Source organism: Lepidochelys olivacea (assembly GCF_965140295.1).
Source record: "Lepidochelys olivacea isolate rLepOli2 genome assembly, chromosome: 5".
Taxonomy (NCBI): domain Eukaryota; kingdom Metazoa; phylum Chordata; order Testudines; family Cheloniidae; genus Lepidochelys; species Lepidochelys olivacea.
This window is the reverse complement of record NC_140415.1, coordinates 17,191,799-17,207,631: the sequence shown is the minus strand read 5'-3', so window position 1 is coordinate 17,207,631 and position 15,833 is coordinate 17,191,799. Positions and strand designations below refer to the sequence as shown.

The 15,833-nt window shown below is 45.4% G+C and overlaps 1 protein-coding gene across 1 annotated transcript in view; it reads left to right on the top strand.

Moving 5' to 3' along the window:
• Positions 1 to 370: 370 nt before the first annotated feature.
• Positions 371 to 15,833, top strand: part of MEX3C (mex-3 RNA binding family member C) — a 37,555-nt gene continuing 22,092 nt past the window's right edge. Inside the window, exon 1 of the mRNA XM_084629331.1 lies at positions 371 to 1,194. Within this exon, the coding sequence (XP_084485457.1) occupies positions 513 to 1,194 (682 nt within the window). The 5' untranslated portion in view covers positions 371 to 512. The remainder of the gene's footprint in view (positions 1,195 to 15,833) is intronic.

Genomic DNA, 15,833 nt, shown 5'->3' with positions numbered 1-15,833 from the left:
GCTCCCCGCGCCTTTCTCTGCGCCAGCCCCGATGCCTCGGCCCCTGGCAGCAGAGCCGCCGCCGCCGCCGCCTGCGGGGCCGCCCTGACCTGACCCAGGCCGGCGGCGGAGGAAGGGGGACCCAGCCCGGCCCCGTTGCCGTCACAATAAGCGCTGGGCCGCCCCAACAATCAGCGCCTGCTCCTGCTCGGGGACCGCGGGGGAGGGCGCTTTCCTCCTCTCCCAGGCCTGCCCTGGCACCGGCTCCACCGTCCAATCGCTCGGCGGGGAGAGCGGGGCGGGGCGGGGCTGCAGCTGCCTTCGCCGCCGCCTGCGGCTCTTTCTGGAGTGGGAAGCGATGGAACAAAAGAAGCGCTGAGCGCGGCGGCGGCAGCAGCGCCCAGGCCGCGCCCGGTGCCCCGCGTCACTCGGTGTCCCCGGCAGCGGCATGGAGGGGACGCTGCCCCTCTAGGCTCCGCGGCGGCGGCAGCAGGACCCGGACCTAGCCGAGCCCCCCGCCCCCGCTCCCGGCCATGCCGAGCGGCAGTGCCGCCGCCGCCTGCCCCCAGGAGGAGCCCGCCGAGGCCCAGCGTCTGCCCCCGCCGCCGCTGCTGCTGCTCCAGCAGCCGGACACTCTGCTCCTGCGGGAGTGCCTGGCCGGGCTGGGCCTCCACGATCGCGGCCTAGCGGGCAGCGGGGAGGCGGCCGCCCGGCAGCAGGCCCGGGAGCGGCTGGCGGGGCTGCCCCCGCTGCCTGAGCCGGGGCCCGACGGGGCGGAGGAGGTCGAGGACGAAGGGGACCTGGAGCTGGAGGAGGAGCTGCTAGCGGCGGAGGAGGAGGAGGAGGAGGAGGACCCGGCCTCGCTGCTGCTCTCCTCGTCCTCCTCTTCCTCGCCCTCACAGCTGCCGCCGGGGGGGCCGCCGCCGCCTCACCCGCTCCTGCCCGGGCTCGGCTCCGTGCTGCTGTCCCCCGCCGCCGCCTTCGATGCCCAGGAGACGGCGGTGGCCGGGGTGCTGTACGGGGCGGACGATCCCCAGGGCATGATGGCGGCGATGCTGTCCCACGCCTACGGCGGCGGCCTAGGCGGGGGGCCGGCGGCGGCCCCGGCTCTGAACGGGGAGCAGGCGGCGCTGCTGCGGAGGAAGAGCGTCAACACCACCGAGTGCGTCCCGGTGCCCAGCTCCGAGCATGTGGCCGAGATCGTCGGCCGTCAGGGTGAGTCCCGCCCGCGCAAGGGGGAGTCGTGCCCGAGGGGAGCGGGGACGGGGCCTGGGCCTGGGCGAGGCCAGCAGGAGAGAGAGGCGGGCGAGGGGTGAGGCCTTCCCGCTTGGTCGGATTGCGGGGGGCGGAGAGGGCCGCCGGCGAGGGGGGAGGCCGCCGGCCCGGCTGTGCGAGAGAAGGCCCGACTAAGCCTCGGCGGTGAGGCTGTGGCCCGACAGGGGCAGGGAGGCCCCGGTGAGGTGCCTGGGACGGAGAAGTTGGGGAGGGCTCGGGCAGGCTCCCTGGGGGTGGGGTAATCCCGGGCAAGCCCCCTGAGGGTGTTCGCCATGGGTGGGGGTGTGGGCAGCCTGGCAGGGGGCCGTGGGAGGATGTTACAAGGGGGGGGGACTCTGGGTCTGCGGTTGGAGGGCGGGAGGGGGCGCCCCAGCCAGGTGGGTGCCGATTTGAGGATCTGCTGGGAGGTGGGGGGGCTTTCCGCGGAAGATGGCTGGCGACCAGCCCCTGAAGAGGGGGCGTGTGTTGGTGTGAACCTTGGCCAGGAGACTTGATATCCCCAGAGCAGAAGCAGGGTGAGGGTTGAGCCTTGCCAGGAGAATAGGCAATAACATGGCAGATGGATGAGCTGAGCAGGGGTTGGGACTGGGCCACAGTTCTGGCTGGGAGTTGGGTGGGATGAGCTCTGTGGGGGATGAGCAGCAGGTTGGTAGGGCAAGTTCTGCCAGGGCAATGGGCAGTAGTGCCTGGGGTGGGGAAGCTTGCAGAATGCCAGAGTCGCTGCAATCAGCTATCACCGGGTCAGGCGAGGTGGTGGTGAGTATTTATACTAAAAGGGATAGGACTCTGGGGAAGTGAAATTTACCAGTTAAATGGCCTGAAGCCTAGGTGCACCAGTGGGGCAGGATGGCAGAACTGAGCTGGCCCAGGACAGCTCTGCTAAAATGGGAAACTGGAGTCTGCTTAACAGACTAACTAGACATGGAGGGGTATAGTATAGCTTATCTCAGGGGAGAGGAGATGGACAACTGCTGGAGCATAAACCAGCACAAGCCACTGTAGGGAGACAGCAGTAGTGTTGTGAAGGGATAGGGCTGTAATCTCTTCTTCTGGGCAGGCTGTTAGAATCAAAGACTGCTTGGTTAAACTTGATAAGGTTTTTTCAGTTTTAGTAGCTGCAGCTATTCAGGTTTGCATAATGGCATGAATGAGCTGAATGGATGCCTCTCTTCATTCTCAGTCAGTGGAATAAATTCTCCAACCAGTCCCTTAAACTAACTCCCCCAATCTGTCTTTTTGTCTGGGGATACAATAACCGGGGCTTGGGGCTGCTGGGAACAGGCCCTTGCGTGTAATAGAACATGAGACTGGAATGGCCTGGGAAGCCTGCATAAAGAGCTGAGTGCAAGAATAGTTCAGGCTCCTACATTTAGTGGTGATTACTTGTTTGTGTGTGTGAAACGTTAAACCATACATTTCAATATAATCTGCTTGAGTAAAAATAGTTTGTTTTGCTTTCAGTGTTGTGGGGGTTTTTTAAAATACAATTTGTGGTAAAATTGAGTTTGAAATTTACTAACTTTTGGCCAGTTTCTGCAAACACATGCATGTGAGTAGTCGCATTGGCTTCTGTGGGTATGTGAATGACGATAGTCACTTGTCTGAATGTTTGCAGAATTGCATGCTTAGTCCTTTATTATGACAAACTTCCATTCATGCTCATTCAGACAAATAAGATGAGACTTCCACCATGAGCAAACTTAATGGGGGGGAATAAATGTGTTATTTCCCTTGTTGCTATTTTTAACTGTTGCATGTTTGACTACGTGTTCTTGTCCTCACACTCCAGTTTTTGCTTCCTGTTGATCTTACTGCAAAGTCACATGTTTGTTTTTCAAATCATGCTTTCGTGATAAGGTCATGCTTGTGATGTCACAGATTCAGTATTGTCACTTTCTTGTGGTATCAGGGTGAGAGAAAGATGGGGGTGTTGGTAAGATCATTTCATGCACAAGTGTTTCTGGTAAGAAAATTAAAAGCATTTTTTTAATTTGTAAAGGGGGATGGCCTAAATGATCAAACACAGGTGCCTAAACAGAAGCACTCTGTTCCATTTCCCTTTTTATATCACTTTATTTACATTTGCTGTTTGAGTCAAAGGGTGAGTTAAAATAATACAAAATAAGTGGAGCTAAAAAGATGCATTCTAAACACCGTTCATTCACTGGGTTTACTTTCCCCCATCCTTTGTCTGTTACCTGTTTGGACTGTAAGCTGCTCAGGTCAAGGATTTTCTCTTTATTTGTTCATGAAAAGCCTATACGCAAATACCTTTTTTATTTAATCATTTCTGTTGTATAAGTAGTTGAAGTGTTCATTTAACAAACTTCAAAATCAAATGTTTACAGATTATTAGAGTAGGAATATGTCCCTTGCTTCCCCATGCAACAGGGTCGAATACACAGATCTGAGACCCTTTCTTTAAAAGCCTGTCCAAGAGAGAGCAACAAGTATTCAGTATTAAGAAGTGAAAATGCTTTTCCAGGAAATAAACACTAGTGACTAAAAACTTGGTCACGCATAATTGAAAAATGTTGTTTTCTGTATTTCTCTTCCTCTTTAAGAGAATCATAAAAATTAGATGTGAGAGACTCATTAGGCCATCCAGTCTATTCTTCACCAGTTTAGGATTGTTCCTTGTAGTGTATTCTTCAGTACTTTTTTTTGTTTTAAATGACTCTCACAATGGAGTTTGCATGAAAACAGGATCTTTGTTCCTGAAGTGTTCATCTGCTCTGCCTCCTTTTGCTCCTCAGCTGACATCATACTTTTTAGTTTGTGATAACACTTAGTTGCTGTGGAAAAGATCTTGCCAAAAACAGAATGATGGCTTCAGAAAAGGACAAGTAGCAGAAGAGAGAACTCAGGATTTTCATTACTATTTTTTGTTACCAAAAACACTGGCATAAAAGCATTGGTTTTCTTAAAAATGTATTGGCAACTCATTAAAGGAAGTCTATACTTCAGATAGCTAAACAAATAGTTGGTATAGAAGTGGTATACTTATCAAAGGAATCTTCAAAGTTTGTATTTAGAAATACCTGTTTATTGAATAGAACCGTTCTCATACACAGACACAGTCTAGCCATGTATTGATAGAGCAGTGATCCCAAACTTGATTTGTTCATGTACTGCCTTCTTAAAAAAGTGTGTTGAGGTGAATGGATAGACCATCAAGCTCACGCACAACAGTTTGGGAACCGCTGTACTAGAGAATTTTGATTCTAAATTCTGCCTGCCTTGTGTCCATTCCAGTAAGGACATTGCAGCTACACCATAGAATGTGGTTATCCCATCATATCTCCTGAACATCATCTGGTTGCATTCTGGTTTTGAACTAATACGGCTTCTATAACACTGTGCATGGATCTCCTGTTTCTATAATATTTTTGTTTAATAAAAAGAATATTTTTATGCAGTGCTGATGCAATTTAAAGGTGACCTGTGAATGAGCTTAGAACAATTGGATTTGTGTCCCTTTGCATTTTTTGTTCTCTTATGTACAAAGAGAACCCGGAAGGTGTTCTCTTAATATGTTCCCTGATGGTTTAATTGCTGAAATATCAGGAATGTCAAATCTGGTGCGAGTTTTCCTGGAGGACTCGCAGGGGTCTGAAGAGCATGTTTATTGTGTGTATTTGAAAAGAAGAGTTAGGGTGATTGGAACTTAACAAAAAAGTTCTTTAGCCAAGCTGAATTTTTAACAGGGGGCAGGGGAATGGACTGCTAGCATTCTTTATATACCATAACAAAGCAAAAAAGGTGTAAGCTGACTTCTGTTTGCCAGTTATATTTAAATTTACAAAATACTTAGCATTTTTAATATATAAATACAACTTATGCAGTACTTCAAAATATTGATACAGCACTTATCCTTCTGGATTGCTACTCCCACTTTGGGGACTTGTGCTGGGAACTGACATAGATACTGGAGCAGTTGGAGGCCATGTCCCTGTTAGGAGCAGCGTAGCGGCATCAGTACAGCTCCATAGCTATGCTGCTGTAACTCTGTAGCGCTGATAAGGAACTACAGCGATGGGAGGGATTTTTTCATCACTGTAAGAACTCCACTTTCCTGAGCAACGGGAGCCAAGTTAACTGAAGCATTCTTCTGTCAACTTTGCTTGGTCTACACCAGGGGTTAGGCTGGCTTAGCAGTGGCACTCGGGTGTGCATTCACACCTCTGAATGCTGTAGCTATGTTGACCTAATTTTAAAGTGTAATCCAAGCTGAAGGAGCTGTGTTGTGTGGATATATTCAGCAAGTTTACACTAGCGAGGATGCATAGTGTGGACACCCTGCACTAGTGCAAATTACAGAAGTTCTGTTGATGTGTAAATTGCAAATGTTCACTTCTCATGTAGACAACGCTTCACTGAGGGTTGCTACTTCAGGCCTGGTCTATACTTAAAACAGGTCAAGATAGCTACTGTACTTGGGGCTTGAAAAATCAACACCGCTGAGCACCATAGTTTAAACCAATCTAATCCCTGGTGTGGATGCAGCTGGGTTGGTGGAAGAACATTTAAGTCAACCTAGCTCCCATAGCTCAGGGAGCCGGTGTTTGTACAGTGACAGAAGAACCCCTCCAGTTGTTGTAGTTTGTATCTGCACAACGGGGTTACAGCAGCATAGCTATGGCACCATACTATGCCTCTCTAGCACCCCTAGTTTAAATGTGGCCTTAGTGACATAGCCATATACGTTTCAGTCCTAGTCTTCCTGCTGCAAGCATTCACGTCCCATTGGAAAACACTTGGAGGAAGGTATAAACCATTTGTTCCAATGAATTCATGCATTTTTTCCAAAACAATTCATGCAGAATTTTCCTTATAAATTCTGAAACCCATAAGTTTTCCACAGTGTAGAGAGGCCTTTTGAGCACTGGCAGAAAGGAAAGGGGGATAGCAAGCTGCTGACTGGCTTGACAAAGGTTGGGTTAAATAACTTGAACAAGGTCACATAAGTCTGTAGCCAAACTCAGAAAACCATTGACTTGGGCTGCCTTCTTGGGCCCCCAACATTGCTAATAGAAGTGGGAATTTAAAAAACAAAAACAGGACAAAAATGTAGTTTAGGGGGCAGTGGTTGAAGGAGATTGGATGAAGCATTCCAGACATACAGGAGTTTGAGGAGGAAAAATAAGCCACAGAAGTTTTGTCTACAGTAGACTTATTTATCTCCAAAAACTTCCTACTGTTGCTACCATGGATACACTTCCCCTGATAGAAAGCTGTAGTGAAGACAAAGTAAATAACATAACTGCTACTGCTTTAAAAACAAACTGTTGCCACTGTTAGAGTGGGAACCATTTTTACCACCTGCAGTAGTTAACATATTGTAATGTTTTTTCACAGTCATCTAGATCTTCCCATCCAACTCTCACCTGAAGAGTACAGATTTTCCTTGCCAAAGATCTTGTGGATTTTCATGTGTGAACATCTATATAAGTCCAGACTAATGTACTTCTAAACCACATTGGACTAACTGGTCCTGGGGGAAACTATTTCATAAGCTGCATCAGCAAAACTACCAGATCTTGAAAGTTTCCCCAGATGATATGGACTTTACAATCTGAGCAAGACCCTGACCCCAGATGCAGTGTTCCAGCAGGATCAGCAAGGTGTCTCTCTTTTTAAAACCTGTTTTGTAAGAATTGAGATGAAAGGTCAAGGGCCAGTTCCCAGGTGCAAATGAAAAAGAGGATGGTGGGGGGGGCAGGGGATTCCATAAACCTTTTAAATTGGCATTGGGTTGTAAACTTATCAGCAACTGAAAAAAAAATCTTGATGGGTCTTGGAAGCTTCAGGGTTGGTGTTTTTTTTTTTTTTTTTTTTTTAAACCTGAAAGTTAAAAGTCCAGGACATTAAAAATTCAACTTCATTTCAAGTTTCAGATATTTCTTTAAAAGGAAGCTCTCCCCAAATATCCTCTGTCTATCCACGTATTTAACCGTCCATATTTTTTCCATGCATATACTTTTCCTGAATTCATAATACATTACACCTTCATACTTTAATCTCCTAGGGTAATGGTACAAAACATATGCTACTGCTGTTTCATATGAGGCTCTGTGTCCTAGGCAGTAAACCTGCCAGGAACCTCTGCTGCCCTCAAATGTAAGAGGCAGTATCCCTTTTTTGGCACTGACAACTTGGAAGTTATGTATTATAGGGGTTTGAATTGAAAACATATCAGTACTGTCATGGCTGTTGGGAGGACAGCTGACAGTTTTGACAGTTGGGCCTTCTGACCTAAAGGGATACATGGGAGGTGTCTCGGTTTTCTTGCTTGGGCAATCGGGTGCATATTGAGACGGTCTTCTTCCCACAGTTGGCCTCCAAAAACTGACCTACTTCATTAGGCAGTTCAGGTTAACTTCCATTGTTTCCTACCTTTTCCCTCCAGATTAAATTAACGCTCTTGGCTTAAAGGTGCCTACTTTCATATAGTTATTGGAGTGACTCACAGAAAATACCTTCATTTTTATGTGGAAGATGATCTTTATAAATAGATTGCAAGTTTTTTGGGGCAGAGACTATCTTTGTTCTGTTGGTGCTAGGCGCTGTACAGTGGGGTCCTGGTCTGCGAGTAGGGCTCCTTGGTGCTACAGTAATACAAATAATAAAAGGTGTTGCTATCTGGCTTTTCTTTTGGGCCAAAGGTGTTTTCAGAGTGCCTCGCGCTGGTTGCCACTCGTCTCCTCTCGAGACTTGCAGACTGTTGCAGTCTGCAGATTTATAACGTATTGATAGTTGAATGGGGCCCTGTACCTACCCAAATAACTTTTCAGAAGGGCTAGCATGGACCACCCTAGGGCCAAGACATTTCTTCCAGAATAAAGCTTAGGTGTCCCTGAATGTATCTTCCACTGAGAGCTTAATCTAAAATCAGTGAGCTCTTACCTCAGACTAATGGAGTAGATGGCCCTTCCTCATGTGAGACACCTTTATTAAATCTTATTTCAAGTTTGCAGGGTTAGTTAGCAATAAATTTCACTCCAAATATGGATGACATTGGAGCTATGTTGATTATTCTTCAGTTTGTCTCCAAGCTGAGTGTTTCGGTATTCCATCCCCAACTATTGTAATTTTAACAGATGTTTCTTGGTTGAGGATCCCATCACCGGAGGCTGACCATTTAGGGTTGGTGGAATGTGTGGGAGGCTAAGTTCCACAGTGTCCAGGAGCTGCAAGTTATAAAGTGAACTCTCAAATCTCTGCCGCTGAACAATGGCTGCATTGTTCAAATGCTAACAAATAGAACTACCACTGTATATTACATGAACAAAAAAGGAGGTGCAACTCTAACAGGAGACACTGGTTTTATGGGATTGCTGACATCCCCTATTTCTCAGTCTGGAAGGCAAAGAGAACACAGTAGCCATTCATAGGCTTCAGGAACATCACAGTTGATGGATTAAACAGATGGGCCAACTGTTCAAGAAATAGGGCCGTGCATCATAGCCCTCTTTGTGATGAGCCTCAGTGCATGTCCTTAGCTGATTGTCTGTTTATTCCACCACTGGTCATAAAGATAGGCTGAGCCTGAGTTATACTGGTTGCTGCAACATGGACCAAATGTAATTATTACAGATATTTTTGTGGAGCCTCAGTATTACTTACCATTATCTTCAGACCTGCTGTCTTGCCTTCCATCCCAGTCTGGAATTGCTTTGTCTTGCTGTTTGAATCATGGGACATGTAATTACTTCTGACCTGACATGTCTTATAAAAGTGCAGAAAATTCTGCTGTAGTCTAGAAAATAATCTTCATTGAAGTTTTTACACTTAGAAATGGAAAAGCTTTTTCTAAATAGACCCTTATCTACGTTCTACCTCCATATCCAGTATTATGGACAACTTAATGGATTTGAAAGTCTCACCCTTGAGGTAAGACTACAAAAGGCTATCTCTCACTTCAGCATATCATCTGCCAGTGGACAGCTCTGTTTTCAGGCATCTTTGGTGGTGGGATGACTGTAGAGATCTAGTCTTCCCATTGGTCAAAGAATCTGTTATACAATGGGACCCCAGCTGGTGCTGACAAGGTTGATGGGTGCCAGTTCAGGTGTTTACCTTGTAGGTGAATATTTATCATTCTACCTCTATTTTCATTTGCACTTTCACTTGAGAAGAATGAGTTGCAGACTTTCCTCATCCCCGATTTATCCCAGGTGTGGTGTTTGAATTCTGTTTAGGCACTTGTTCTTCTGACAGCACTCCTTTTGAGGTGGGCAGGTACTATTACCCCCATTTTACTGAAGCACAGGTTAAATTACTTGTTCAGGGTCACACAGTCTGTGGCAGAGCTGAGGAGACCAAGTTCAATTCATAGTCCCAGGCTAGTGCCTCAATGACCATCCTTGTTTTATGAAATATTACCTGAATCAGACCATTGATCTTGTGGAGTTTCCAAAATTTCATTCTCACATAAAGGAAATGACTCTACATATGCCCCAGATGTCAAAAGGTTTTTGAGTTTTTATTTGACTAAGTCAGTGAGGAAATCCACAAGACTGTCTCTGTCTAAAGGGCATAGCAGTTTTCTTTACACTTCATTCAGTCAGTCCCTGTATAGGACTAGACTATGCTTTGGGCTTGGGTGTCTACCTCATGACATTTGAATTTACACTTCTAGGGCAAGGCAGTATTGAACGCCCACCTCATAACATGTCTATCATAGCAGTCTGTTGGGCTGTTACCTGTTTTGTATACAGACTTACACAGCATTACTCTCCTGACTTGAGCCCACTTTCAGAGAGCAGTTCTATTATCTTTGTGTAAACTAGAACTTGTCAGCCCACCTTCCTGAATTGCTAGAATTGTACTCTGTGCTAGACTTCCTATGGGGAAAATAGTCTCCTTCAAAGAATCTGTTATTCTTAATTAGTGGCTCTCGGAGTGTTGCCTCTATCTAGTCCCATCATGTCTTCTGTATTCTTTAGTCTTGCTAGAGTGGTTGGGGCAACACAACCATTACATAATCTTACCCCAGCTGCTCAGTGCTATGAGAGGGCACTTGTGCAGACACCACAGGTTTGACAGGAGTAGAGATGGGGCCATATCCCACCACTGTGAACCCACAGAAGCAAAATTCTTTAAGAACCCCAGTTACCATGGTAAATCACATTTAATTTGAGTGATTTCTCCATTGTCCAGTTTCTCCCCCCTCCCGGGCCAAATTTTTTACTTGGATGTTTTGCAAGGAGCCTTCATAAATCCATTTTAAGAGTTGAAGGATTCCTGATCCTACAAAAACCTGAGTGCTTTCAGTTGTCATCACAACCAGTCAGGAGTTCAGCACTATAGATCCCTTATTTATTTGTAGGCCCCAACTAAGGCCAGGACTCCTGGCAGTAGGTACTATACGCACATAAAGAAAAGCCCTGTCCCAAACAGCTTACAATCTAAAATCTTGGATAAAACCCTTTGGCCGCGTGCATTTTTGGCTCGTACTGAAAGTAGTCAAATATAAAGCCAAAGGCCAAAAGAGCGCACATCGGTGCGTTTATAAAAAGGAAACAACTAAGCGTGACTAAATTTATAATGAAAGTGTTGTAAATAGCTATGTAAAGAATGAGTCAGTATAGAAATGTTCCACAGGTCAGTAAAAAGACTCCAGATAATGCAGTGTAATTAAACACTTAATTCTGATTGAAGTGGTAACTTAATGAGCGGAGGGACCAGAATGTCCTCTTTATCAAGTTATTTTAACTTTAACATGCGAGGCCCATACATTGTCTGTCTGTCTTTCTCCTACTTGGAACAGTCCCTCCAGAGCTCCACTTACACTTTTGTACCATTCAATAACTTACTTTTCTCTAGTGTTGCTTGCCTTTATGGTAGAGCCCTTTGTTGGGACTGGGGTCCCGCAGAACCTGCTGCCATAGTAGTGGGAGCAGGATAAAAATTCAAGGAACAATGTGGGAACAGGTGGGAGTGAATATTGCAGGACAGGATGGAAGCAGGATTAAAAAATAATTCCCCGCAGGGCTCTGCTTTGTGGTACTATTGTATTTGCAACTAGAAGTAAAAGAGGAGGCATCTCCTGTTTCCGTAGCCACCTCTCTCAAAAACAGGCTGAACCTAATTTCACATCAAACTTGGTGGCAAAGGGATCCATCTGTTTACCTTGACATCGCACATTTTAAAAATAAATTACTCAAGAACTGCTTCCATGAGTCGTGAATACCCCCATTGCAACAAGCTTAGAACCATCTAGAAGAGCACTACCGATTGGGGCTGCGTGAGTCACGGCTGTGGGCTCAAACATTCGGAGGAAAGTTATGAAAGAGACTGCCAACATGGGTGATGGTGTGAAGCTGACAAAGTTAAAAGGACTGGCCATTTGTCTGCAGCATCATCATCTTGATTCACTACCTACTAGGAATCAACAGTATAGATGATAGCATAAAGGAAAACAAGATAGGCAGACACGTGATCCTTCAAATTTGTCAACGTCTGCACCATCTTTAAAACATCACAGGTGAGAGGAGGCCTGAGAGTTCGTCTGTTTTTCCTTCTTCTTTTGGGTATCGTCTGATCCATATGGAATGAAGTGCAATTGCCATGGATCATTGAGGTTTAGAGGCTGACAATGCAGTCCAATCAAGGGGCAGCCTGGTACAGAAGGATGTCGCTGTCTGGGACACAGGAGACAACCTGGGATCTGTTCTCAGCTCTGACACACACTGCTGTGAACTTGAGCAAGTTACTTCACCTTTCTGTGCCTCTCTCCCTTCCTGCCTTTTGTCTTGCCTGACTAGGATTGAAATTTTCAGTAACCTTACTATGCGATTGTACAGTCCCTAAGGGTACAATGGAAGCCCCAATTTTTGAGGTCTGTAGGTGCTACTGTAATCAAAGTTCACTCTGTGCTGCTTATCCTTACTTAAAAAATTGTTTAAAAGTAGCTGCTTACAACCAGTTCCAAGCCTGCTGTCTGTGTGCTTCTAAGTCTTCTACGGCAATGAGACGCAAAGTCCAGCTGCCTAGATCCTGGAACAAATGTATCAGCCATCCTGACTCCCCTCTCCCCCAGCTGCTTAGACATGTTCCCCTCCAGAGTCCATCTGGCTGTAGGAGCTCTGGTTTTCTGGTAACACCCCAGCACAGCGTGGCAGGAGAGTAAAGCAAGAAACCACTTGGCAAAAGAATTTAATATACATACAAATTCTTTACTCTTTAAGAGTATGGCAAAACAACACCACTCCTGAATGCAATCCTTTGTGACATTACTGCCTCTGTGAGTCCTTTAAACCATGCAACTCTTCCAGCCTTCTTGCCCAGTCCGTGGCCTTCTGGCAGTGAAATGGCCTGCTTTGCATAGAGATCGCTCCTGTCTCTGACTCCTTTCTGTGCTGCTGCTAGGGGAATTTCCATGTTGCAACCCCTTCAGATTTGGGGCAGAGTTCTTCAGCGTCCATGGCCCTGCTGCCATACTCACCGTTCCACCGAGGTAGAGCCATTAAAGGTTGATGGCCCTTGATTGTGCTGTAACAGTTTCCCAGACACACTGGGTAGGAAGTTCCTGCTGCACAAGGAATGCTCACAGCCACCATAAAGTTACATTGAAAATGGAAGTTGTGATACAACATGGCTTTCACAAAGTCAAAATGGAATTTCAGTTGACACAGATACATCCACCAAACTGTCACAGTAGCTGTTTCTTTAAATGGGAAATATTTAGCACAGAAGAACCTCAGTAGTCTGGGGGGAGGAGAAGGAGGAAGAGGTTCTCATTCTGTTTTTTCTCACTCCAAAAAAAAATTTTAAAAATGGAGACTTAAGCTATGTCTACGCTACAGACCTTACAGAAGCACAACTGTACCAATCGAGCTGTGCCGCTGTAAGGTCTCATGTGTAGCCGCTCTATACCGGTGGGCGGGAGAGAGCTCTCCCACTGGCATAATTAAACCACCCCCAATGAGCGTTGGTAATTATATTGGTGGGAAACGCTCTCCCACTGACATCGTGCTGTCCACACCGGCGCTTTTGTTGGTCGGGGTGGTCTGTTTCTTTTTGTTTTTTTCATACCCCAGACCAACAAAAGTTTTGCCAACAAAAGCGCTAGTTTAGATATAACCTTAAGTTGCAGATCTCTCAAGACCTCTAGACAGACTTATGTGCAGGTCTGGGGAAGAGCCAGTGGTTCTGGTACATGCGGACACGAATAATATAGGGAAAGGTACGAGAGTGGTCCTGGTGGCCAAATTTAGGCTGCTGTGTAAGATTAAAGTCCAGGACCCACATGGCAGCATTCTTTGAAATACTTCCAGTTCCCCGCACTTGGCCAGTTACACAAGCAGAACTTCAGGGTCTCAGTGCATGGAAGAGATGATGATGTAGGGAAGGAGGGTTTTAGGTTTATTAAGAACTGGAGAACCTTTTGGCAAAAAGGGAATCTATTCAGGAAGGATGGGCTCCATCAAAGTCCAAATGGAACCAGATTGCTGGCATGTAAAATTAAAAAGGTAGAGAATTTTTTATTTCTTTTATTATTTTTTTAAACTAAAGGAAAGCCAACAGGTGCAGAGGAGCACACTGTTTGGTTAGACATCCCTTAGGATAGACATTGATAAAGTACAGGTCGGAATTGAGGAGAACCAGTCAAATGAAAGAGTCCCATTCAATTAAATCACACGAAGACCCACAACTTACTGTTGACAAATTGTATAAATACTTGTATACAAACACTAGAAGTCTAAATACTAAAATGGGTGAATTGTAGTAAGTGCCTGGTGTTAAATGCAAATATTGATATAGGCATCACGGAAACTTGATGGAATGATAATCAGTGGGACATGGTAGTACCAGGGTACAAAATATATAGCAATGACAGAGTAGGTTGTGCAGGGTATGGGGGGAAGGAGCAATGGAGTCACTATATATGTGAAAGAAAGCATAGAATCAAATACAGTAAAAATTTTGACTCAAACTACTGTAGAATCTCTATGTATAGAAATTCCATGCATGAATAATAAGAGTATAGCAGTAGGAATATACTGCCAACCACTTGACCAGGTTGGTGCTGATGGTTGTGAAATGCTCAGGGAGATTAGAGAGGCTATAAAAATAGAAAATTCAATAATGTGGGATTTCAGCTATCCCTTTATTGGCTGGGTACATGTCACCTAAGGATGGGATGCTGAGATGAAAATTTGTAGATAACATTAATGACTGCCTCTTGGAGCAGATAATCCTGGAACCTACAAGGAGAGAGACAAATTCTTGATTTAGGTCTACGTGGCACACAAGATCTGGTCCAAGAGGTGAATATAGCTGAATCGCTCAATAATAGCAACTGTAACATAATTAAATTTAACATAGTTTTTTTGGGGGCGGGATGGAGGAGAAATACTGAATCCACCACCAGTGTTCTCTCTAATTTTTCCCACCCATGTGCAGAATGAATTTTGTTATGTGCACCAATATGGGAACTTAGGCCACCATAGTAGCATTTAACTTCAAAAGGAGAACTACACAAAAGATGAGGAAGCTAGACAAACAGAAATTAAGAGGAACAGTCACAAGTGAAATGTCTGCAAGCTGCATGGAAACATTTTTTAAAACACCATAATAAAGGTTCAAATGTATACCCCAATTTAAAAATAAAAAGAGTACTCTGTTGTTCAGCTTTTTTGGTCCTCTTAAAGGCATGTCTACATATGCAAGCGCATCTCTGGTGAAGACGCTCCATGTTGGTGTGAGAAGCTTTCCCTAAGTATAAAAGTATAATTAAGCAGACCAAAAAAGAATCTGAAGAGCAACTAGTAAAAGCAACAAAAGCTAACTGTAGAAAATTGAAGTACACCTCTATCCTGATATAATGCGGTCTGATATAACGCGAATTCGGATATAATGCAGTAAAGCAGCGCTCCAGGGAGCGGGGCTGCTTTACTCATTATATCCAAATTAGTGTTACCGCATTAGCACAATGTAATTGGCAAGGCTGGGAGGGGGAAGAAGTAGAGTCACAGTGGCACGCTCAGGGGAGGAGGCAGAGCGGAGGTGAGCTGGAGCAGGGAATGGTTATTCTCCCTATCCTGATATAACACAGTCTCACCTATAAGACGGTAAGATTTTTTTTGGTTCCTGAGGACCATGTTATATCTGGGTAGAGGTGTACATCAGAAGGAGGAAGCCTGCCAAACAATCACTGGATGATTGAAGTGCTAAATGAGCACTCCAGGAAGACACAGCTATTGCAAAGAATTCACTTAGCTTTTCTGCATTGGTCTTCATTTCACATGATGTGAGGGAGATTCCCACACTTGTGCCATTCTTTTGAGGTGACAGATCTGAGGAACTGTCACAGATTGAGGTGTCAGTAGAGGCTTGGGAACAAATTGATAAATTCAAGGGTACACTAAGTCACCAGGACCAGATGGTATTCACCCAAGAGTTCTGAAGGTCTGCAGTTTTAAATCTGAGTTCCTACAAACTGTGGTATGTAATCTATTGCTTAAAATCAGCTTCTGTACCAAATGACTGGCGGATAGCTAATGTAACACTGATTTTTAAAAAGACTCCAGAGGCAATCCTGGCAATTACAGGACTAACTTCAGTACCAGGCA